This window comes from Daphnia pulicaria, chromosome 9, assembly GCF_021234035.1.
Source record: "Daphnia pulicaria isolate SC F1-1A chromosome 9, SC_F0-13Bv2, whole genome shotgun sequence".
NCBI classification, from domain to species: domain Eukaryota; kingdom Metazoa; phylum Arthropoda; class Branchiopoda; order Diplostraca; family Daphniidae; genus Daphnia; species Daphnia pulicaria.
In genome coordinates, this window is record NC_060921.1 from 1,577,370 (window position 1) to 1,599,750 (window position 22,381).

The 22,381-nt window shown below is 37.1% G+C and overlaps 6 protein-coding genes and 2 long non-coding RNA genes across 14 annotated transcripts; 3 read left to right on the top strand and 5 right to left on the bottom strand.

Moving 5' to 3' along the window:
• Positions 1 to 247: 247 nt before the first annotated feature.
• Positions 248 to 2,341, top strand: LOC124313545. 4 transcript variants are annotated; one of them, XR_006910739.1, is made up of 7 exons: positions 248 to 565; positions 659 to 724; positions 792 to 921; positions 984 to 1,109; positions 1,235 to 1,473; positions 1,540 to 1,668; positions 1,912 to 2,341. It is a non-coding gene; the product is annotated as an uncharacterized LOC124313545 (long non-coding RNA). The 4 variants fall into 4 exon arrangements; XR_006910741.1 differs by having other exon boundaries at positions 984 to 1,102; XR_006910742.1 differs by having other exon boundaries at positions 792 to 917.
• Positions 2,342 to 2,699: 358 nt separating this feature from the next.
• Positions 2,700 to 4,181, bottom strand: LOC124313552. 2 transcript variants are annotated; one of them, XR_006910766.1, is made up of 4 exons: positions 4,039 to 4,181; positions 3,490 to 3,603; positions 2,995 to 3,230; positions 2,700 to 2,925 (listed from the first exon to the last, which is right to left on the bottom strand). It is a non-coding gene; the product is annotated as an uncharacterized LOC124313552 (long non-coding RNA). The 2 variants fall into 2 exon arrangements; XR_006910765.1 differs by having other exon boundaries at positions 2,700 to 2,930.
• A 4,511-nt stretch (positions 4,182 to 8,692) lies between these two features.
• Positions 8,693 to 10,845, bottom strand: LOC124313077 (elongation factor 1-alpha). The gene is made up of 7 exons (XM_046777793.1): positions 10,742 to 10,845; positions 10,472 to 10,671; positions 10,235 to 10,414; positions 9,823 to 10,171; positions 9,525 to 9,764; positions 9,054 to 9,472; positions 8,693 to 8,989 (listed from the first exon to the last, which is right to left on the bottom strand). Exons 2-7 carry the CDS (start codon positions 10,613 to 10,615, stop codon positions 8,933 to 8,935), a joined length of 1,389 nt encoding a protein of 462 aa, XP_046633749.1. The 5' UTR covers positions 10,616 to 10,671; positions 10,742 to 10,845; the 3' UTR covers positions 8,693 to 8,932.
• An 867-nt stretch (positions 10,846 to 11,712) lies between these two features.
• LOC124313473 lies at positions 11,713 to 13,154 on the top strand. 3 transcript variants are annotated; one of them, XM_046778419.1, is made up of 5 exons: positions 11,713 to 11,816; positions 11,932 to 12,131; positions 12,203 to 12,323; positions 12,396 to 12,457; positions 12,531 to 13,154. In XM_046778419.1, exons 3-5 carry the CDS (start codon positions 12,205 to 12,207, stop codon positions 12,734 to 12,736), a joined length of 387 nt encoding a protein of 128 aa, XP_046634375.1. In that variant the 5' UTR covers positions 11,713 to 11,816; positions 11,932 to 12,131; positions 12,203 to 12,204; the 3' UTR covers positions 12,737 to 13,154. The 3 variants fall into 3 exon arrangements, with proteins under 3 accessions (XP_046634375.1, XP_046634374.1, XP_046634373.1); XM_046778418.1 differs by having other exon boundaries at positions 11,735 to 11,816; positions 12,192 to 12,323; positions 12,396 to 12,472; XM_046778417.1 differs by having other exon boundaries at positions 11,743 to 11,816; positions 12,396 to 12,472.
• Positions 12,903 to 15,264, bottom strand: LOC124313021 (bleomycin hydrolase-like). The gene is made up of 11 exons (XM_046777686.1): positions 15,229 to 15,264; positions 15,112 to 15,169; positions 14,881 to 15,035; positions 14,673 to 14,822; positions 14,523 to 14,615; positions 14,319 to 14,456; positions 14,119 to 14,255; positions 13,940 to 14,051; positions 13,831 to 13,876; positions 13,583 to 13,763; positions 12,903 to 13,506 (listed from the first exon to the last, which is right to left on the bottom strand). The coding sequence occupies exons 2-11, from the start codon at positions 15,119 to 15,121 to the stop codon at positions 13,146 to 13,148; spliced, it is 1,383 nt and encodes a 460-aa protein (XP_046633642.1). The 5' UTR covers positions 15,122 to 15,169; positions 15,229 to 15,264; the 3' UTR covers positions 12,903 to 13,145.
• A 174-nt stretch (positions 15,265 to 15,438) lies between these two features.
• Positions 15,439 to 19,503, bottom strand: LOC124312838 (HEAT repeat-containing protein 6-like). Its single transcript, XM_046777334.1, has 15 exons — positions 19,261 to 19,503; positions 18,957 to 19,205; positions 18,658 to 18,894; positions 18,509 to 18,593; positions 17,660 to 18,448; positions 17,495 to 17,596; positions 17,176 to 17,436; positions 16,954 to 17,111; positions 16,773 to 16,895; positions 16,587 to 16,711; positions 16,441 to 16,525; positions 16,235 to 16,378; positions 16,095 to 16,172; positions 15,735 to 16,035; positions 15,439 to 15,673 (listed from the first exon to the last, which is right to left on the bottom strand). The coding sequence occupies exons 1-15, from the start codon at positions 19,441 to 19,443 to the stop codon at positions 15,498 to 15,500; spliced, it is 3,096 nt and encodes a 1,031-aa protein (XP_046633290.1). The 5' UTR covers positions 19,444 to 19,503; the 3' UTR covers positions 15,439 to 15,497.
• Positions 19,504 to 19,719: 216 nt separating this feature from the next.
• LOC124313228 (transcription initiation protein SPT3 homolog) lies at positions 19,720 to 21,286 on the top strand. Its single transcript, XM_046778040.1, has 5 exons — positions 19,720 to 19,943; positions 20,009 to 20,186; positions 20,255 to 20,561; positions 20,625 to 20,882; positions 20,952 to 21,286. Exons 1-5 carry the CDS (start codon positions 19,889 to 19,891, stop codon positions 21,096 to 21,098), a joined length of 945 nt encoding a protein of 314 aa, XP_046633996.1. The 5' UTR covers positions 19,720 to 19,888; the 3' UTR covers positions 21,099 to 21,286.
• Positions 20,926 to 22,363, bottom strand: LOC124313235 (DALR anticodon-binding domain-containing protein 3-like). Its single transcript, XM_046778049.1, has 5 exons — positions 22,226 to 22,363; positions 21,894 to 22,159; positions 21,653 to 21,819; positions 21,281 to 21,576; positions 20,926 to 21,219 (listed from the first exon to the last, which is right to left on the bottom strand). The coding sequence occupies exons 1-5, from the start codon at positions 22,298 to 22,300 to the stop codon at positions 21,100 to 21,102; spliced, it is 924 nt and encodes a 307-aa protein (XP_046634005.1). The 5' UTR covers positions 22,301 to 22,363; the 3' UTR covers positions 20,926 to 21,099.
• Positions 22,364 to 22,381: the final 18 nt, after the last annotated feature.

Sequence of the window (22,381 nt, forward strand, 5' to 3'; positions counted from 1 at the left end):
CATCTGCAGTTCTGTTCTGCTCAGTCGAATGACGTGAGCTATCTGAATTCCGAAAGTAATCCCGCCGTCACTTAATTCCCACTAGCTGGCTAAAAATATGTCCGTCTGCTCCGACAGGTGGCTGGAATTCGTGCTTAAGGAAAAGGTTAAATCTAACACGACTTAAGATCTACAATATCACACTAGAATTAAAAAATTCAATGTTGTTTCTAAAAAAAATAAAAATAAATTGCGCTTTTGGGACTTGAAGTGTCGGAGGTGTCCAATAGATGACATAGGTGTTTTTGTTTATCTTGTGATGGCAGATTGTTGAATGGTTGTCAAAAGTTTTCCCATATTTTCCTATTTTACCGATGAATTCATAAGTAAATTCAAGTTGATTTCTGTGCAACTTGTTTGTGATGTGTTTTATTCCCTATGTGTGTTGGATCACCTTTCATATTTCTTGTTATAACGTGTAGGAAGGAAAGGAACGCGGAAGGCAACTAGCTAAGTACAAGTATCCTACCATCAATTCTTTCATTAAAATCGTCGTTCTGCTGAATGCTCCACCCTATTAATACAGGTAAAAACCCATAACAATTTAGTCACAATTGTGTGAATACCTCTTTACATTGATAGTTAATATTCATCGTAATTACTCTATTGATGTTGGTAGGTCTTTTAAATACCCCAGTGTGGACACTTGTTGTTTTTTCCAACATGTTTCTACAAGTAAAGACGAGTATTATTCTCCCTTCATAAATTTTGAACTTTAATTTGATATCATGAAATGTTATTTTTTTTCATAGAGAAAGCTATGGGAACATAATCAAGGCCATGGGTAATCTTCATCAGGCAACTTAAATAATTCACATAAAGATGCAGGGCGCATACCAACATGTGTTGAATTCTACTGAATTTTTTTTACTCAAGCAGTAGGTAGCAATTAACTGTAGTTTATTGCATTATTGTTGGAATGTTTATTGACATATTTCCTTTAGATTCAACATGCATAACTGTTTGATGCCAAAGTTAGTTGGAACTCTAACTCAAACACAGATAATTGTTACTGCTGCCTTTCAGCCACAGGCAGGAAAATGATTGTTTTCTTCACAAAATTGTAATTTGTAAGTTGTATTATTTGTCTTAATGACCCTATTACTTATTTATAATATTATAGATTGTTATGTTGAAAAAGTTGAGGAGAATGATCCAAAATAGCTAACTAAAGAATTTGTGTGTTGTGTCATAGGGAAAGCTGCTGGAGTAATCTAGTGTCCATCCCCACTTGATTCATTTCGTAGCTAGTGAAAGACTGAAAGGCGTGACGAATTCAAATTTAGCTGCTGCGTGCTGTCCGCAAGCAAGCAATCCAATTGGCTGTCGCTAGGTGGCGCTACTGTCTACATGTATCAAATTTGGCCATTTTGATCCTTGACGCAGCAGAAGTGGGATGCCGGTCGTGACGTTTCGCATGATGAAAATGTAAAGGTATTTTTTGTTAATTTCTTAAGGTTATAAATATTTCATGTTAAATTTCGATGTGTAAATTTACAGGTGATTTCAATACCAATTTGTCAAAAATCATCTAACTCGGACTTGAGTGCCTGTTCATTTTGCCGAAATGTCGTGCCTCGTGTGTCTTGCTGCCTGTACCCGTACATCTCGTCCCATGCAAAAGCAAAAGTAATTATTTTTATTCAATTTCCTACTACAGTACTTTGTTAATATTACTAGAGAGTAGAGATCAATTTGCGATTTGAATACCTTGCTAATTCTAACTTCCTTTGTAAAATTTGAGATATCGGAGAGATCTGTTGAACTGCATAGTTTTGTCTTACTCCTTGTATTCTTTTATCCTAATGAGTCCTGTTTAATTGTGTACACACTGTGTTTCCCCAATGGTAATTTTTTTATTTTCTTAAAAAGGTCCGCTGTTGGTTACCTTGTTGCAGCCTGATGGTGTAAGATGTGATGAAGACTAGTTGAACTGTTGTATGCAGCGTGTGGTTCCAGTGTTACCCAGAAGTAGCTGTGCTGGCGGTCTCCTGAAGTTGCCAGTGATATCCGGGTTGCTGACTTTAAATATTTTTGTCTGTTCTCATTGTGTTTTTTGCTTTGCAAGTGGTATCCTGTGTTGCTGACTTAAAATATTTGTATCCCTTTTTTTTGTGGTTTTGCTCTGCCAGTGAGTTTCTGACTTGAATTTGTTTCATCTGTTGTCTTTTGTCTTCTTACTTGTGCAATGTGCAGTATACGATTGTGGCAATCTGGCCCCATGTCAGATTTGACATAGTCGACAACTGCTAGATTAAATTCCGGCTTTCTGCACCAACAAAATAATAACGGCACATGTTATTATCGCGGTTGGGAAAGTCACAGGCCTCCCCCTCCCTGATGGGGGTCATAAAATATATGTGGTTGTATATAAAATATAAAAAAAATTAAGTAGATACAATCAATTTTGTTAATTTTATAAACAAGAAAAAAAAAGGGATTATAGAACATCACAATTTTTTGCGAAAAAGACTTGTAAAATAATAAATGGCGGTTAGCGAAATTTAGAAATTAATAAAAATTTGGGCTGGGAATTATTTATTTATTTGGTAAAAGGGGTGATGAAAAATAATTCTAATTTAAATGATTTATTTAATTTGTTTATGTTATTGATTAAATACAGTAAATTACAAAATTGTTATGAAGAAAGAAGTGTTGAATCATTTCAGTTTGTAGTTTAATTATGATATAAAATCTCATTACAATTCCTCATGACATCATAACATTCCTGGTTTTCACACAATTAGCAAAATGAGGACATTTTGTTTACTTAGGGAAAAGGGACAATAGATTTGCATTTTTAATTTGTTGAATAATCTATCAGTCTTGAATTACAGCAACCTCTCAGCTTCACCAATGGATCAGATCTGGAACGGCGGCGTCCGACTGAACTGAAACAAGAACAGAGATTTAGTTAAAGTCGATAATTAAATAAAACTTTTCATCCAGCATTACCCCAACATGTGTACAGGAAGCAGAACACACCAACAAAATGCCAGAAAGTCATCTAACACAAATGTTTTTCACAAAAGCTCAACATTGCATCAACACCAACACCAAGTCTGATGTTGAACAGCAAGTCTGCAGAAGCTTCATATCAGTGCATTTCTCAATCAGAAAATGACTTCCGCACCACTGCACACCAGAAATCACCATCATCAACAGCTTCAACACCAAGTTTACCAATGAATCTAATAAAGCAAAAGAACATTAATAGGTTGACCCAGAACATTTTCAAACAAATTAAAAATGAAAATTAAATTCTATCTAGGAAAGTTGTTTAAAGAAAATTACAATTTTTCACAAAGGCTCTAATTAGATGCACTTAGTCATTATCAAATGTCATCTATATCAAAGTTTTATGCCCTACTTATTTCTAAGCAAAGAACACAGACAACAAGTTAAGCAAAATGTAAACCCACTGAAGGTGTTTTTCACGTAAATTGTTACCATTTCAGATTTCCATTTTCTTCCCATTGTCATCTCACAACATGATACAATTACAGGCATCTTGCTGACTTGCGCACTCGTCTGCACTGCACATTGAGAAACATCTCCACCAACCTGTCAAAAATAAATTAGATTAGTAAAAGAAACTTCTCAGATTATTCTCGACTGTGCATGCTTTCGCACGCTTTATTCAAGCGCATATCTCAACTGCAAAAATTCACAAAACTAATCACAGAAACTATTTCCAAATGATATGAAACTTCAAATAACAAATGTTTGATAATTAGTAATCTAAAAAAACTCAATCTCAAACTCAATTACAGAATTTTAATATGGAAACAAAGTCTTGGGATTATTAAGTTACTCAACATTGTTACTTGTACTGTTCTAAAGTACTGTGACGTGTGACGAAACTTGCAACATGGAGCAAGAGACGACATTTTGAACAAGTGTACAACAGGCATGGCCACTTTGAATTGGCTAGTATGAATTTAAGATCGTAAATTAACTATAACAAACTTGTACATTAAGAATTAAAGCAGCAATTACCTTTTTTATGAAGAACAATGTCAGGAAAAAGAGTACCAAGATATAACTAAAGTAACCTTCTCGGCCAGCATCTCGATGGAAAAGAACTAGTTGAATGTCAGTTGTCTTAAAACTTTGATGCCCCCTCCCCTCCCCTCTCCCAATACCAACGTCCAACACAAACTAGGGCTGAATCCCTAAACACACTGAAATATTTAGCCACCTAGTGACAGCCCTTAGCATCCACGGACATAGAGTGGAACGGAAAAAAAATAAACCAAAAATATTCGTCATCTCCGTGAAATAGATTTAGTAGGAAAAAAAACCATCATCGAACAATTAACAAGTGAGCTTTGTTGGTGGAATAGCTATCGTTAGTCATCACCAAAAAGTTAACAAAGAATAACTGCCGAACGCTGCCGAATCGGCAGTTAGTTTTTATCGGCAGTGCTGATACATTTTTACAGGAATGTGCAAAGGAGCTGAAAATGACTAATTTGACAGCTGAAAATGATCAAAAGACAAAGGCTATGATAAAACCATCGTTAGCCAAAAGAAACGTACGGTTACCTCATGATGTTATAATGTTATGCTTAAAGAATGTCTATAATCACGCCACTTTAGCACCCCTTCTAACTCTTATCGATGTTCCAGTAGACTGTCTTTTTATGCATACAGCAGTGGTCTCTGTTGCCTATTACAAGAATAATGCATTCCGAAATTTTCTTCTGTGTTTGAAAAAAAAAAGCGTGTTATCATATTGCCTAGATTGAGTTGCCTCCTACCTTGAGGGGACGCGGACGCCAGTCAGCATTCTAACAAACCCTGTCGTAATACTTTGCCAATTTACACCGACTTGCAAAAAAAAAGTAGGGATGGCGATATTTAGACCGCGATATAGATATATCTGAAAAACCGTAGAAGTCTATATCGATTGTTTCGATTCAGATATATCTAAATATCTGTATAACGCCATCTAGCGCTCAGAAAACCAAGTACACTGTTTAAAAATTGCAATAAAATTCTTCGACGGATAATTCCTATTATTCCGTCGGGCGGCAATAACAGAGTAATCAGGTTACGTCAGTCATTTGTTGTGATTCATACGTCAGTGATTGCAATGGGGCGAGGAAAATCGAGTGCCGTCTGGGAGTTTTTTATCGAATACGAGGTTGATGATAGAAAAGTTTGGGAATGCAATTTGTGCAAAGAAGTAGGAGACAATAAGGGAAATACTTCGAATCTATGGAGTCATCTTAAGAACAAAAAGGGTAAAGATGGTAAAAACGATAAAACTCATACGGAAGCGTTTGACAGCATCAAAAGTGCCATGAAACCCCCTCGAAAAAAGGCTAAGGTGTCAACAACGCAGAGTAGGCTATGCAATGAGTCGACTGATAACGAGACGGCTAACGAAAGCCGCGATGAAGATGATGCACCTGCCACGGTTAGCACAGATGGAAATTCGTCGTCGTCTAGGCCTAGTGAGTTTTAAATCTATTATTACCAATATGAATGAAGTATTACGAATCTTGGCTTTATTATTATTTAATTAGACACTTCTGAATCTGCTGGCTCATCCCGCTATAGTAGCGTTGCATCGGGTCATACGGTTTCATCTGAAACTTCCAATGCAAGCTCGAGTAATGATCTACATTTTTTTTAAAAATGAGATGAAGTTTTAAAAAATATTTTTCTGTAGGCACTTCAGAAGTTCCTAATGGGAATTTGCCATACTCTTTCAGCGGAGTAAAAATGAAGGCATTTCTCCGGATACTGACTCTTTTCATAGTTCGATCTATGCAGCCACTGTCGATTGTTGAGGATGTGAACTTCCGAGCACTAATCCGTCATATCGATCCACGTCTTTTACTACCAAGCCGCAGTACACTGACTCATTCTCTTATACCCGAGTTGTATAGGGAGGCCAAATTTAAACTTATGCAAAAGTTATCAGCCGTTAAATGGGTTGCTCTCACTGCAGATGGTTGGACGTCAATTACCAATGAAGGTTATCTAACGGTAACAGTTCATTACATATGCGACAAAATGAAAACTGTCTCCAGGGTTCTATCAACTTGGTGCATCGAAGTCAGCCACACTGCTGAAAATCTTGCTAAAGAGCTCAGAGATTTGGTGTCCGAATGGAAATTGACCGACAAAATAGCTGCAGTCGTAACTGACAATGCTAATAATATCGTCAAGGCCGTGAATGATATTAATAAGTGGAGGCATGTACCTTGTTTTGCCCATACTTTAAGTCTCGCAGTGAAAGATGCTATTAAGAAAAATCTTTCTTTGTCAGGTATTAGATAAAAATTTTTGGAATTAACTTTGATATCAAACAATAACAAAAATTTTTTTAGGCCTTTTTACCCAGTGCCGTGACATCGTAACTTTTTTTCACCATAGCAATCCAGCCACTGTGAAACTTACGAGTCTTTGTGCCGCAAATGGCAAATCCAGGTCAAAGCTCCAGCAAGAAAATAACACCAGATGGAATTCACAGTTCACCATGATCGAAAGCCTGTTGGCCTTGAAGGACGAGGTTGATGCGACTCTTTTGCTTATGCATCGTCCCGATCTGTTGTTAACTGAATTTGAATGGACCATTCTGGCTGGAGTGAGAAACATCCTCAAGCCATTTGACGATATAACGAGGGATCTCAGTTCACAATTTTATCCTTCCCTCTCCAAGGTTATACCTTCTATAAGGATTCTTCTATTTAATCTTGGAGCGATGCAACCAACGCCACGCAACACGGAACTGGAAAAATTGATAAAGGATCTGACTGACAACTTAACGTCCCGTTTCGATCAATCACTCCGGAAACTCACGTCGACCCTTGTTACTACCTATCTCGATCCTCGGTAAAATTATTTTATAAGCATTCAAGTGTTCCTCTTTTAATCGCCAAATTTATCTTTTCTTAGCTTCAAGAAAAATGGAAAGTTTCTGACGGAGGGGAGGGGTCTGTCAGCTGAAATTGCCGAACTCCGTGTTGAATCGGAACTGAGAGCAGCAGCTAGTAGATGTCCGTCTTCGGCCATCCAGAGCTCTGCTGCAGTTCCATCGACTTCGGAGAAAAGCATTTTTGAAAGCTTTCACGACCAGTTCGTTAGCCTTGAAAATGCTAACACGTCAGGTCAGAACGCCAACATGACTGCCAACATCATCATCAATCTCAAAGATTACTTATCGCAACCTTACATGCCATGGAGTTCTGACCCGTTGGAGTACTGGAAGTCGAAGCAATTTGACGGAAGTCTGCTACCTTTTATCGAAGTTGTAAAGAAATTCTTCTGCATCCCGGCAACTTCCGTACCTTCAGAAGCAATTTTCTCAGCAGCTGGTGACTTAATTAACGAAAACCGGAGTCGGCTCAACCCTCGACATGTTGACAAAATTTTGTTTTTGAACCGAAATGCCTGACGTTTCCTTCAGTTATTGTTCTTTTTGTTCTTATGAACAGTAAATAGATTCTTTTTGCATCTACTTAGTAATTTTAACATGTTTTGCTATCTTTACCATGAGGTCATCGTGAAAGAAGTTGAGGAATATTTTACATTTGCTAAAGGGTACTCATTCTTCTCCTAAAAGACTCTTTATCCTTCTCCTCTCTCTCCACCTGGTTCTCATCAACCTCCTACCAGTGGCTTCTACCAGTAGCTGCTTGATGGTTGCTTCTACCAGTAGCTGCTTGATGGTAGCAAGTTGCAGCTTCCTTCTTCTTATATTTTTGTATACACATTTTCCTATTATTTTCGCAAATAGTTATAAAGAATAGTTTTTATCTTCACCGGGAATCGAACTCGGATGTGCCGCATTGAACGTGAATGCTATGCTAACACGCCATGTATGAGATTTGCATTAGTAGAAATACAAGCACAAATCGCGCCAATTTCCATTAATATCGATACTGAGCAGCGATATATCTAAAAATATAGATATAAGATATCGATATATCTGAAATCTGTAATTGACGATATATCGCCATCCCTAAAAAAAAGTAGGAAGATAATTTACCAGTCTGATTATGTAATATAATTATGTTTTAAATATAAATGAGCAATATAATTTACAACGAGATGCTTTGAAGTATAACGGGCTAAGTGGCTAACACTGCTAACAGCCTAAAAATTAAAGAAATTTCTTCGTCTCTTAACTTTTAAGAAAATGAAACTAACGTTGCCAACTTAACTTAACTTACCTTAAGGCTAAAGCTTGTGTTTAGGAAACACCGAAACGCTCCTCTCCTACTGATGCTATTATGATGTGATGCCGCCTTTTTCCGTAAAAGCGTTCACAAGCTAATATTCGTTGGTTGACACTTGCCAAGAATATCCTAAGTTACCAGGAAAAGAAGTAGAGACGAAGGGTGTTGGAGAGATTTATTTTTCGTTTTGATGTGCCCGTAAACTATTTTCTACCTGCTTCTACTAATTTGTCAATTGTTATGAATGTCTGAATGAACTTTTTACTTCTCAGTATTTTCGGGATTTAACCCATTATGCTTTAGTATTTTAGGTTTACCGTTGATTGAATTCTCTCGTTATTTCACATCCATAACCCGGGAAAATATCATTTTAGAATTACAAGTCTTCTTAAAGTAAATACGTCTTCGTTTAGACCACAGATTATTTAGACATTGGACAAATACGGTTGTTGTCGGGGTTATGAGAAGCACCTATCATTTATTTATCAATTTCAATTCTTAATTGAAGCAAATCCAGTCGACAGAAAGTTCAATGCCTTATAAAAACGTTGACCAGAGTAAAATTGCAACAAACTCAATTTCTTTACTCTGTTGCTAATTAAAAAGCTTAAAGACGAAACTAAATGACATTTTCAATGATGGATACTTCATACCCGTTACACAGCAAGTACATCTTTGTGGAATATCAACTGATTAATTTACTTCTTCTTTCCTGCCTTTTCAGCGGCCTTGGTGACCTTTCCTTGCGACAAATCCTGCATTTATACAAATTATTGATAATAATATTTAATTATTTATTGTATAAAAACTGAAATTTACCTTGAAATTGACCGATTTGATGACACCGACAGCGACCGTTTGTCTCATGTCACGGACGGCGAATCGACCCAAAGGAGGGAAGTCAGAGAATGACTCAACGCACAAAGGCTTGCTGGGAACCAAGGTGATCATGGCAGCATCACCAGACTTGATGAATTTGGGGTTCTCCTCGGTGGTCTTGCCGGTACGGCGATCACACTTCTCCTTAATTTCGGCGAATTTGCAGGCAATGTGGGCGGTGTGACAGTCCAAAACCGGGGTGTAACCGTTACCGATCTGGCCGGGGTGGTTCAACACAATGACCTGAGCGTAGAAGTCAGCGGCACCCTTGGGGGGATTGTTCTTCGAGTCACCAGCGACGTAACCACGGCGCAACTCCTTGACGGAGACGTTCTTCACGTTGAAACCGACGTTGTCACCTTATTGGGGAAATTAGCTGACGGTAGAAACACATTGCTAATTTAAATTTACCAGGACAGGCCTCCTCGAGGGCTTCGTGGTGCATCTCGACGGACTTGACTTCAGTGGTCAGCTGGCAAGGAGCGAAGGTAACGACCATACCAGGCTTGATGACACCAGTCTCGACTCGGCCGACGGGCACTGTACCAATACCACCGATCTTGTAGACATCCTGAAGGGGCAAACGAAGTGCCTTGTCAGTAGGGCGGGAAGGTGGGACGATAGCATCCAAAGCTTCAAGCAGAGTCTTGCCTGTAAAAGAATTCACAATTAATAAACAATTTCTTGGCTGTCTAAAATTAAAATTTACCATCAGCTTTGCCTTCTTTGCGCTCAACAGCCCATCCCTTGTACCAGGGGAGGTTGCTGGAAGCCTCAATCATATTGTCGCCGTGGAAACCAGAGATGGGGACGAAGGGAACAGTGACAGGGTTGTAACCTATCTTCTTGATGTAGCTGCTGACTTCCTTCTTGATTTCTTCATAACGAGCCTCGCTGAAAGGTGGCTCAGTGGAATCCATCTTGTTGATACCAACAATCAACTGCTTGACTCCCAAGGTGTAAGCCAATAGAGCGTGCTCGCGGGTCTGTCCGTTCTTGGAGATACCGGCTTCGAACTCACCGACACCACCAGCAACAATCAAGACGGCGCAATCAGCCTAAAAATCCAATGGAAAATTAATACAGGATGATTCTTTTATTATAAAAATTTTCAATTATACCTGGGAAGTACCAGTGATCATGTTCTTGATGAAATCACGATGTCCTGGGGCATCAATGATGGTGACATAGAACTTGGCAGTTTCAAACTTCCACAGGGCAATGTCAATGGTGATACCACGCTCACGCTCAGCCTTGAGTTTGTCCAACACCCAGGCATACTTGAAAGAGCCCTTACCCATCTTTCAAAAGACATTGGTTATAAATCTTGACTGATACTTGAGAAAATAAAAACTTACTTCCTGAGCTTCCTTCTCGAACTTTTCGATGGTACGCTTGTCGATTCCACCACATTTGTAAATTAAGTGACCAGTGGTTGTCGACTTGCCAGAGTCCACGTGACCGATGACGACAATGTTGATGTGAGTCTTTTCTTTGCCCATTGTGGAGTGAAGACTTTAATGATGTTTCAAAGATGTACAGATACAAAGCGTAAGATCTAGAGAACACATTGGATTACAGTATTTAAAAAAGTTTAAAAATGATACAACATTGACTAGCTAGATTACCTGACTGAACAGAAAGCTTGAAGCGAATGATAGATAAAGAAATTTCAGTGAAACAAGAAAACACATGGCTGCGTTGACAGATTGTTCTTATTGCCAAATTTACAAATTTATTCAAATTGTATAATTCACTGTGTATTAATAAAAATGTATAAAAAACTAATGATTTAAACGAATTAAACTAATTTTTAAAGCATTATATAAAACAAGTAAATTTATTATAAATTGAAAATTGCGAATTGAAATTAAATTGAATGACAAATTCTATTGAAATATGGCAACGTCTAACATGTCTTTCTGACTGCAAGCAATTTTTGGCGACAAGAAAATAAACAAAATTATTCATAGCTAGTTCAGTTGGCGTAAAAAAAAAAAAAATTTAAAGTCGAAGAAATTCTTAGAGCTCTATAACACTTTGAAGGTTTCTTTCGGGTTGTTTACTTTATTCTCATTACGGGAAAACTGCTTCAAAAAATTTCGGGAAAAATGGAAAAATTTTAAATATAGAAAAAATACAGGTTGTGAAAAAAACTTGCTACTGAGTTGAATATCTATTCATTAACGTGCACTTAAAGTTAACTGTTACCACAATCAAATGATATTTTTATCCTTATTTGAATTTAGCATGGAATTTAGATGCTTTTCAAGGATCAATTGGTATCTGCTACCAGTAACATAGCTCTGCTGCTACCTTACTATAAAATGGTGTCCATTGATTAAAACATTTATATCAAGAAGGTTTTTTAAAAAATACTTATCTGTGAGACTGTGACAAGTTTTTGTCAGTCTTCTAAAGAAGGCCTACACTTCTAGAAAATTCTGATAAAATGTATCTGATAACTGATAGTGTCATAGTGTGCAATGTGGTGTTTAAAGCAGATTATAAGTTAATAAGCATCTTATTTAGTAAGTTATTTCATCTTATGGTCAATTGGTCATAGTATGCTTTAGAAATTCATACAACATGTGACTATTTTATTTTTTAACGCGACGCTTACGAATTTACTATTTCGGAATAGCGGAAGTGCAGAATGCAAATGGCGCCGAAGGCATATCGCGCAGTATCAACGGCAACTCTGTACGTACACGTGTTTTTTTCATAAATAGAATTAATTATTTAGGTTGACTTGTGTGCCAATTTTATTAAATCAAACGATTTTATGATCATTATAGGTGATTTAAATAACTTTAAGTTTGTATTAGAGGTTCGTTAAAGATGAACTTTCCGACGCTCAAACGTGGGGGAGTCGTCAAGAGTTCAGTTGCTGCTCAGTTGGCTTGCAAGTAACAACGTCAACAGAGAGGTTTTGTCTGTGAAAACCGCAGGTTCTGAAATCTTGAGTTCAACGAGTGATCCACTTAAACTCGTAACAGTCGAATTAATTTACAACAAGTAAAACTTGAATTTCTTATCGTTTAAATTATTAAGTATGAGCTTGTCTGAAAAAATAAGGTTTGTTTCAGACATGAGCGGCCAACGTAATGATTCTGAGTACGCGGGTTCTCAGCCAACAGGAGTACTAGGCGATCAGGAACATGCTGAAAATTCTGAATTTGAGAAACATGACCAGAAGACCACCAACATGTATTGTTTTTGTTTTTTTTTGCCCATCTCAAATTGAATGCCATTAAATATATTCTTGCGTTCGATTTATAGGGGAAATCCTCTAAATTCTAACATGCAACCGATGGACGAGTACCCCACTGACGAGTCGTACGGTATGTTCTTTCAAGGTAGGAAACAATACTGCGATCACTGAAAATAACAACTAAATTCTGCGTTTCTAATAAGACGCTTTTAACGCGGTTAACACGGAGATGGAAAAATACTACTCGTGCCTGCAAAAGATGGAAGAGAAAGAAGCTTCTGTGCAAACTGAAATCGTAACGAAGACCGAAGAAATGAATAAACTAAGTCGAATTCTACGTGGTAAAAGAGATAGTGCTTTGCAAGCTATCGGGCAATTGACGACGAAGCGTAACAATGCTCAGAATTAAAGAAATCAAACACAAATTTACTGTCTACTATCTACATGACAAATTAAAGGCTAACAACTTTTGCTTTCGTTTTTTAAGTTGCCATCTTTCGTTCCATTCTAAACCCCGAACAATAAAACCTCATCCTTAAAAATGAAGCTTGTTATTTCTCGGCAATTGATATGTGTTTGAGCTTTTATCTTTACTTTATTTCCTGTTATATCAGACGTACAAAAAATCCACATGGTAAAGGTGCAAAATTGGCATCTGGTGGGAGCTCACGAATTTCTAAGGTAAATTGCTGAGCGGTTTGGTTATTGATTGGTTTTCATTGAAAAACTGCTCCACAGGTTGTTAGGGGAAGTGTAAAGAGGGTGGTGAATTGATCCTTCTCACAGTAACCGTTATTAGATTGAAGGTTGAATAATTTTTATTCATACCGACTTTTAAAAATGGTTGCCAGGTTGCCCATGGGATCCCAAGCAGGTAGAACAGTTGGCTCGACATTGCAGATTTGCAATATATCGTCCGGCACGAAGCGTTTGTCCACTACTACCTCAAATACAAATTGTTCGAACCATTCTTGGGTAATGAGAAGATAACCTTTTTCTCCGCGATCGTCGCCCCAGCTATTTTCCACGCGCCATTTACGCGGTTGCTTGGTATCTTTGTCGAGAGTGACAGCAGTAATCAGCATGGCGTGAGTCATCAAAGAATCACCAAAGATTAGACGGTCAGCCTTTGAAAGACCGGTGTAAACTTCCACGCCAAACACAGAGGGGTAATCATGTCTTAAAGAAAAATAAGTGGTTTTTAAAATCAAACTATCTATACAAAAATGACGAAATCAAACAACACGAAACTCACATTTGTAAATCCTCGATTCCATGTTTGGCTGAAAATCTTTTGGAAACTTCGCAACCAAGCCAAACACCTTCATTGGCTTCAATAGATTGAGTAGCCAACTGGGCCAATACCTCGATAGGCTGATTGATGTAGAAGGTTTTTCGCCCACCTACCATGTTTCCCAGACAATCCACTGTGTAACCTTTTTCGTAAAATTTAATAACAAATGAGATAAATATGAATATTAAACACATCGATTCAATTCTTACCTTTTCCGAAAGGATTGCTCGGGCGTGGATCCGACACAAGGCAAATCTACAGAGAAAAGAAATAAACAATCTTGTTGAAACTGCTGTTCGACGGACGTTAAGTAATAACCTTGTTTTCCACATTGTACAAGGACTTCACGAAATTTTCGTAAAATTGTTTGGGCTCCATATTTTCAACAACACAGTATTGCTTTGTTTTATCGTAGTATTCCCAAGTAAATCTGGTTGGGCGTCGAAAAGGATATGTGTAGTGGTTTATATTCTAACAATGTTAACCATTTTTATTACGTTTTCGGTGGAATTCCCAAGCAAATGGCAATAATTCGGTAGATGTTTTGCATAAATTCTTCAATGCTTTCGCGAATTTTTTCTTGGGGTAAACCATCAGTTACCATGTCTTGCAGAAGCTTAGCATACTCGCGCAACTATACCGGAAAGAACATAGTTTCTTGTACCGTGCAAAAACAATATTTGTTTAAGCCGAATACCTTGCTTTTCAGAATTGAATTCATCCGTAAACTGGATTCGCTGCTATACGAATCAGGAAAACATTTTTTTGGCATGACTCCATAGCGAGTAACTAAATTTACAAGCATGTCCCATTGGCCTCCATCACTAGTTGGATCCTGAAATAAAAAACATTTAAACTGCTCAATATCTGATTCATAAAATGAACTTGTTGACTATTTTACCTGAAGTAGGAAAGCAAAAAGTCTTCCTTCAACTTTTTCTCCTCGTTTAGCAACATCAACCACAGTATTTAGAAAAAAATTGCACCTCTCAACCTAATCAAGTCACTTTGCTTAGATATTATATTCTTAGCTCTAGCTAAAATATTTTACTTTATCCCAGAAAAAGAGATGAGCTTGACTAAACTCAAACTCCTCCAGATTGTACTGCTTAACAAAAGGAATTCTCATTGCATTTAATAGAGCAAAAATCCAGCACCTTCCTGAGCTTTTCTGATTGGTCATAGGCTTTACTTCATCAACCTTGAAAACAAATAGTATGGTGGAATGAAATGTTTTTGAAATTAATGAAAATGAATACTTTGTGAGTGAACACATGCTGAATTTCTTCCAAACGTTTCCTAGACAAGCACATCTCAAGTGGATCATACTTGGTGCAAGCATTTTGAGCAAGAAGATTTTTTGGATCTTTGTAAAAGCTATTATTAAGCATTTCGAGAATATCAGAGGTCAAATCTATAAGGCGAACAGAAATAAATAATATTGAAATTTTGTAAAAATAATACAAAAATAAATTTTCCAATTAACTCACTGAGTGTCATGTTGCCAACCACTAATTGCACCAATTGATTTCTTTGATATGTTATGCTGTTTAAAATGTTTTCACTGTAAGCAACTTCGTCGTTATATCTCCAAAGAATTCAGAAACAAACAACTCGATGACAGATAGCTGGTCGCAAAATGCCTTGGGCATTTTTTGTCGTCTGCCGATAAACAAAGCCTCTTCTGAGTTCTGACCAAAGTTACTTTTTTTTCGCGTCATTTTTGAAAATTTTATGAATGTTTTTCGAACAACTTATTTAGTTATTCACTCAATGCGAAAGCCCGAAGGCATATGGTTAAAATTAATGGAAAGAAATTTTTTGAAGATTCAACCTGTTTATTGAAAAACGATTGGGAATATTTAAACAAAAATAATCAGCTTGGAATTACCAACAATTCTTGAAACAATTCAACGGCTGACTTCTGACTCTGAGTAAGAGACTCAATCGGTTGACCTAACTGTCGGATGAAACTGGATGCTTCTATTACCAACTCCAATTGTTCAGGCAGTAATGATTTGAGAAACTTGCCAAAATGAGAAGAACAAACATCTGGAAACACAATAAAAATTGATTAGTTTTTAATGACAAAAATTTGCATATAATCTCTTACCATAGTATTTCATTACAGCTTCTTGCAATTGACTAAGGTCATCTTTCGTCATTAGAGTCATGAGTTTACACAACGCATTGCAAATCTGGCGACACATGGTTTCATGGTGTTGAAACTCGGAAAAGTCGTCAATATGCTCCGAGTTAGCCAGTGAATCGAGGAGTGTAAACCAAATTCGGATGTAATTATTCGACAAAAGTTCCCGATGATTCAAATTCAGCATCGCGTTAGCGGCAGAAATTCTAACCTTGAAATTCGGACAACTTCGAAAAACCATCAAAAGACTATCAAGTAATTTTTCCTAAAGAGACAAAAACGTTATTATTTTCAAACTTGACGGCGAATTCAAAATTTTTTTACCATCCAATGTGAAAACGCTGTAAGAAGCGTGATATTTTGCAATATATTTCCGCACGCGTAGCAAGCATTCCATCGATTCTACAAACAGAAAATAAAGTTAGCAAATAGCTATGCATGCTAAAGGGGAATGAAGAAATTACTTTCATGAAATTTCCTGTTGTAGCTTGTTTAGCAACGACCGAAATGGCCTTTTCCAGTAAATTTGCCGTATCACTTCCTTGAGTCGGAACATCCGTTATGATCTTAACGAAAATTCCCAGGGCACGTATTCCATTGCAACGAACCTGGAAATGGTAAAAAGTATACTAGAAGTGTGAATATTGAAGTAGAAATGAGTAATTCTTACTTTCATAGGCCCCTGAGCCGCATTAACGGCCGCTTGTATAAGATTAATCAAGAAATCTCGCGGCATTTCTTCTAACAACGAGTTCCTTCATAAAATAAAATGTTGTTGGTTTTCAGTTTAAACAAGTAAAAAAGTAGGATACGTACTGGTCTTTATCCAATGTATCTGCCAAATTGCCTAGTGCCCAACTAGCATTTAATGCCACAAGGAGATTACTGTCTAAAAGTAGAGGCAGTATTTTTTCCGAACTGTCCAACAAAAACGATGCATCCTGTGTTGTACCAAAATGTGTGCTATTAAAACATTCCGTCTCAAAATGCATTGAAACTTACATCATTGAGTGTGTTAAAGGTGACGGCAAAGCCTAAAGTTCGTATGGAAGCTGCTCGAACACCAGCATCAGTATCCACGGCACAGCCCAGGGCCAGGGTGACAAAAAGGATTCTCAATTCTCGCTAGAAACGGATGATTTAGAATAAATGTGGATTTAAATTTGTTTTTAAAATAACATACCGGCAAACACTCGAATATTTGTGATCCAACAGTAGCAAGAGCGGCACAGGCTTCTGCTTTTAGGGGAGGAATAGAAGGCGCTTGTAGTACGTCTGCGAGACCATACCGAATTATGTAAATCCACAGCTGGATAGCTTCGTCGCGTGAAATTAATTGATCTGATAACACAGAAAGAATGACAAATTTGAACAAATTCGAAATAACTGTTTGAAATGTCTTTACTGGTATCTTCCTTTTCCATTTCTTGTAAAATGCTGGCACCAACAAGCGCTAGTGCTTTAGCACAACGAATCTGAATTCCAGAATCTTGATCGGCCAAGAGTTTGCGACACACCGATTGCACAATGTGTTGAAAGTAGGGCTGAGCCACACGGATATTGGACCGAGCTACTTCACCAATCACTAATAGACTCTCCAACGTTAATGGGAATCCTGATTGGCCATCAATCAATGCTAAACAATGTTCCAGCAGCCAACACTTTCCTATGGAAGATTGATTATTGACTGAGTGAGATATTGCCGACATAAAATAATTTCTTACCTGTTTTTTCATCATGAAACATTTGAACGATGCTCGAATTCGTAGAACGGGCGCAAAGTAATATCCGAAGAACTGACAAGCAAGCTACTTTAACATCTGGATCTGATTAATTAAAAAAATTATTATTGATTAAGGTTATATAGTTGGGAGTAAATAAATGTATACCTTTGTTTTCTAAGAAAGGGGTGCATTGCTGAACAGTTTTAGAAACCAATTCTATTGGCAGCTTTTCGTAAGGAAATACAGTAGCTGCGACTGCAAGGCATTTGAAAATCTGGATAAGAGCACTGGCTGATTGTTCGGCACTCACGGAGAGAATCAGTGAACGCTGTACTGCAATGACAGTTTCTGCAAGTGTTTGGCTCAAGGGAATAAAAGCCCCTGTTCTATTCTCTTGATACGCTGCCATGGCTAGGGTCGGCTGGATCGCTTGTAAAAGCGAAGACAGAGCAACCACAGCGCTACACCGCACTTTGATTGAAGAATCCTTCAAAATGGGGGTGACGAGTGAGTGGCGGTAAACTTGTCCTTGAGACGAATCAGGCAAAAATGCAGACCAGTAACCCATTACGGATCGTTGTTCACAAAATTTAAAGGCAGCCGACAACATTTTCAAAGCGTTGGAGCGGACCTTTGCCTGGGCTTCTTTCAGTCTTTGGTGAGACTGCACATCAGAATCAGATAGTTCCGAGTCTGAGCTGCTGACAGGAATATTGTTCTTTGTCCACGGTTTATTCTTCGTTAGGAAATGCCCTTCAATGTCAACTTCATCGATGTTGCTATCTCGATTCTTGGATTGAACTTTGCTGGGAGGACGTTTCTTTCTCACCTTCGGATTCTTCGTCTGATCTGACTTGGAAGAAAGTTCCACAAATGGAAGGGATGATGGACGAATTGGAGCGTACTTTAGTGGCTGACCAGCGATTCCAAAAAGCATGTAGTATCGTGCTAGACCTTAGATAAAGAATATATATTATATCCAAATAAGCAGGTCTCTGAAATGTGCAGCCTTACTAAAGATACTTTCCAAATGAGCCACTGTTGAAGCAGTAAATCTAACAAATGTATTCTCTAATCCATAGAAACAAAGACTAAGAACCTAGTAAAATAAATGAATGTGGTTAAGAAATTTATTCATGACATTATAAGAAACACTATTTTACCTTGAGAAGGTTAAGATTGTTTGGATCGGAATTCAGGTGTTGCTCTTGGAATTTTAAGAACTGGATGATACATGTGTTAATTACATCCTTTGATATTGTAGACCAGTCCTTTTCTCCCGTACAGTTGGTAAAATTGCAGAGAATTTTCAGAATGAGAACTGTTTGATTATTAATTTGTTGTTCTTCATTCAATTTATTGATCAAGAATCCAGAAGGACTAAGCACTTTCTCCAAAGCCTAATTTCAATGGGAGATATTATTGTTTAAAATTTTTCATTCATTCCCAGTTTCAGACCTACTTTAGTTTGTTTAACTTCTTTGAAGTTGACTGTCACAGCAAGACAATTGAAAATGTCAGTAAATATTAAATGATTTTCATTCTTAAGGGATTTTATAATCCAATCAATTAATTGCTCTGATGCTTGACTTGTTAAGTGTACATTTGGAAGTTGTAAAACTTGTTCCCATATTTGACAAGTCTTGGCAACTTTAAAAGTTTCTTCATGTTTCACAATTTTTAAAACATCTGATACTAAAATTACAGAATCCTATAAACATAAGATTTTAAACAGTGAAATGAATACAACTTTTATGGAATCTTACTTGAACATTGACAGACGATTCTAATTCTTTCCTTTTAAGATCGAAGAAAAGGGTGTTCAGACTATCCAAGAAATTTGTTATTTCTTCCGGATTTGCATTTTTCTTATCTAACAAAAGGTTGAGCTTTTCTCGAACCCCTGTCAGATAATTTGTGTCTAATGATTTAAGTTGAGAAAGAGCCATGCCTGACTCTTTCTCGATTGTCACACTTTGTTTACAAATTGAAGGTCCTTGATTTTTTCGACATTTTCGTCTGCTATGTGTCGACGAAGTACCGAAGGCATCCGCTTGGTTTTTTTTTTTTTCTTAATTGAAAAATGTTTAAGATCAATGAAAGCGTGGTTCATTCAAAAGTTCATAAAAAATAAAAAAAAATTTTCCTTACTAAATTTTGGGAAAAAATTGAAATAGTTTCAAAATTAGCTTTGGCATTGAGGCAAATTCAAATATGTCTAGCTAGGCTAGCAGACTACCACACAATACCTTCTTTTAGGGTTCACAGTTCAGACTTCAAACAATAACAAATGGAGTTTTAGAAAACACCGGTTGATATTACTATTTGGTACACGAATTATACCAACACAACTGATATTTTGTAAAAATTAGCAAAATTCTCAATCTCCTAAAAATGCCAGCTGCTGATGTATCCACTAATTCTTCCACCGATGGATGGTACATCTTGGGTAAGTTCATATTAACGACCAACAATGTCAACATTTCCTAACTACATTTAAATCGACATGTTTAGAAATCCAAAAAATGATGTATGGATTTGGCGACAGCAAATATTCGCTGAAAGAAACTGCTGAATTAGTAGAGAAAATTGTGAAGGAACAACTAATTCAGTTCCTGAATGCACTGTCTGAGGTTGCTGTTAAAATTAACTCAAAGAAAATTGGTATCAAAGAGTTTCTTGTCTTACTTAGGTAGGCAACTTTCAGTTTAACAATATCTGAAGTTATTCAATATATTGAAGTGATTTCTGTTAAATTAGGCACAGTCCAGTTAAACTGAGAAGATTTTGCACCTATTTACAAGCCAGTGGGTTTAAGGAATTGGCTAAAGAAGATGATTTGCCTAAAGACATAATGACTGACTTTTCTGATCTTCACACTGGAAATAAAAAACTTAATTCTGCTCTTGCATTCCTACAACACCTTGATCCATCATGTTATCTGTGTAATGTGGCAGATCCATCTAAACCTTTCCTGTTACCTGATGATGCCCTCAAGGAACGAAATGAAAGGATTGAAAGAATGACATTAGCCATGGAGAAGGGGCAGTACATTGAATATTCTCAAGTATTTTGATTCAACTTAACTGCTTTTTCAAAATCTAGATTTAACAGAATTGTTTTTTGTCAGGCCAAATCTACCTCATTTAAGAGAGGCCAGCCTTCTGGTAAATTTCAAGATTGGTTACTTAAAGATTCTCCAGCTCCTGAGGTTGCTTTAAGTGCGACAGCTTGGTCTATTCTCAGTTACTTTGCTTACGAAACCATCGCACAAATAGTAGATCTGGCCTTCATAGTACGAAGAGACAATATGGCTGGGCAAGTGAGTGACGCAGTTCAACGTAACACTGCACCAAGAGTATCTCCAGCGAATGCTGATTTGTTCAAGGTAAAAGGATTAAAATGAATGTTACAATAATTATCATCATTAATTAAAACAAAATTTCCGTATTTTTAGCCGACATGGTCAAATTCGATGAAACCTCTTCAAACAGCGGAAGTCTCTGAGGCCATCAGACGGTTCAACAATACACAAAACTCAATTTTTTCTCCATTCCGAAGAAATGGTGTTCCTCCTCCTGGACATCGACTTCTGGCACTGTAATTTAAACGTACTGCAAGGGCTTCAAATTCAATATGGCGAAAGCTGCGTCGTAAATTGTTAATATCACTTTCAACATCCAAATTCGTGCGTGCATTGTTGGATGCGATCGGTTGTGTTCATCCTAAAAATAGGAAACTTTAATGTAAAATTGTATGCAAGAAACCTGAATAAAGAATACTCACACATAGGGTGCGAACTGAACTGTAATAATGGGAATAATCCTGCGATAAAAATAGCAAAAATCGCCATAACTCTGAAGTTATCTTAGCGATGCGAGTGAGTGAAAATTTGTTCAGCATAGGAACAAATCCAGCAATATATTTGGATGTGATTTCGATTTCTGCTTTATGCTTCAGCAACTTAAAATTGGTCATATCCAAAGTTGGCAGTGGAGGGTAAAGTGAGCAATCCACTCCATCAGAAAATTTTTGAAGTATACAGGCAACCCTACTTCTGTTGTACAAAACCTTTATTGCTTCTAAAATAGAAATGAAAAATTCAATAATTAGTCATTACAATTTACAAAGGAACCATGATTTTGGTAAACTGAATACCTCTGAATTGAGGATCAATTTCTAGTCCAGCTAGTCCTACCGCATGCATTGGTTTTGTGGTGTCATTGTGCAAGAAATCATAACTGATAACAGCCTCTGTGATCCATGCTTCAGACATACTTTTACCTTCCGTTGGATGCCTGGATTTAACATGCAACTGTCGTAGCCTTCAAACACAAAAAAACGTCTACATAGTTAGTATATTAAGGCATTTTAGAGTAAATTGAAATTACAGTTTTACCTCATATATTCTTCAAATGATGTCGTCACATCCTTTTTTTTGGTAGAAGGGTTGATAACTGGTCCCACAACACAAGTGATGGTTGAACTCAAGGACTTGTTATCAGAGTTTTTAATGCTTGTAAGAATGATTTCAGTATTCTGATCTTTGTAGGCAAATATATTGCTCAGCACTCTGCTTGCATATTGTGCTCTCATATCAGTAAGGGTGATATTGCTGTTGCATCTCGTAGTCACGTTAGATCGACCTCCACTGATCATCAAAGGCTGCAAAAAGAAATTAAATAGGTATTCATTCATATTTCATTTTCAGCAAAAAATAAACCTATTTACAATCAGAGTCATAGAGTTGAGGGTTTCTTTGAATACTGCTTTAAAATCAACATTGTTTTTCGTTGATTTTTCCATTGTTATTCGAAAATCGAGCCGAGCCAAGTGTCTGCTTCGACTAAACAGCTGATCTCAGAGACAATGTTGTCAAACATTCGA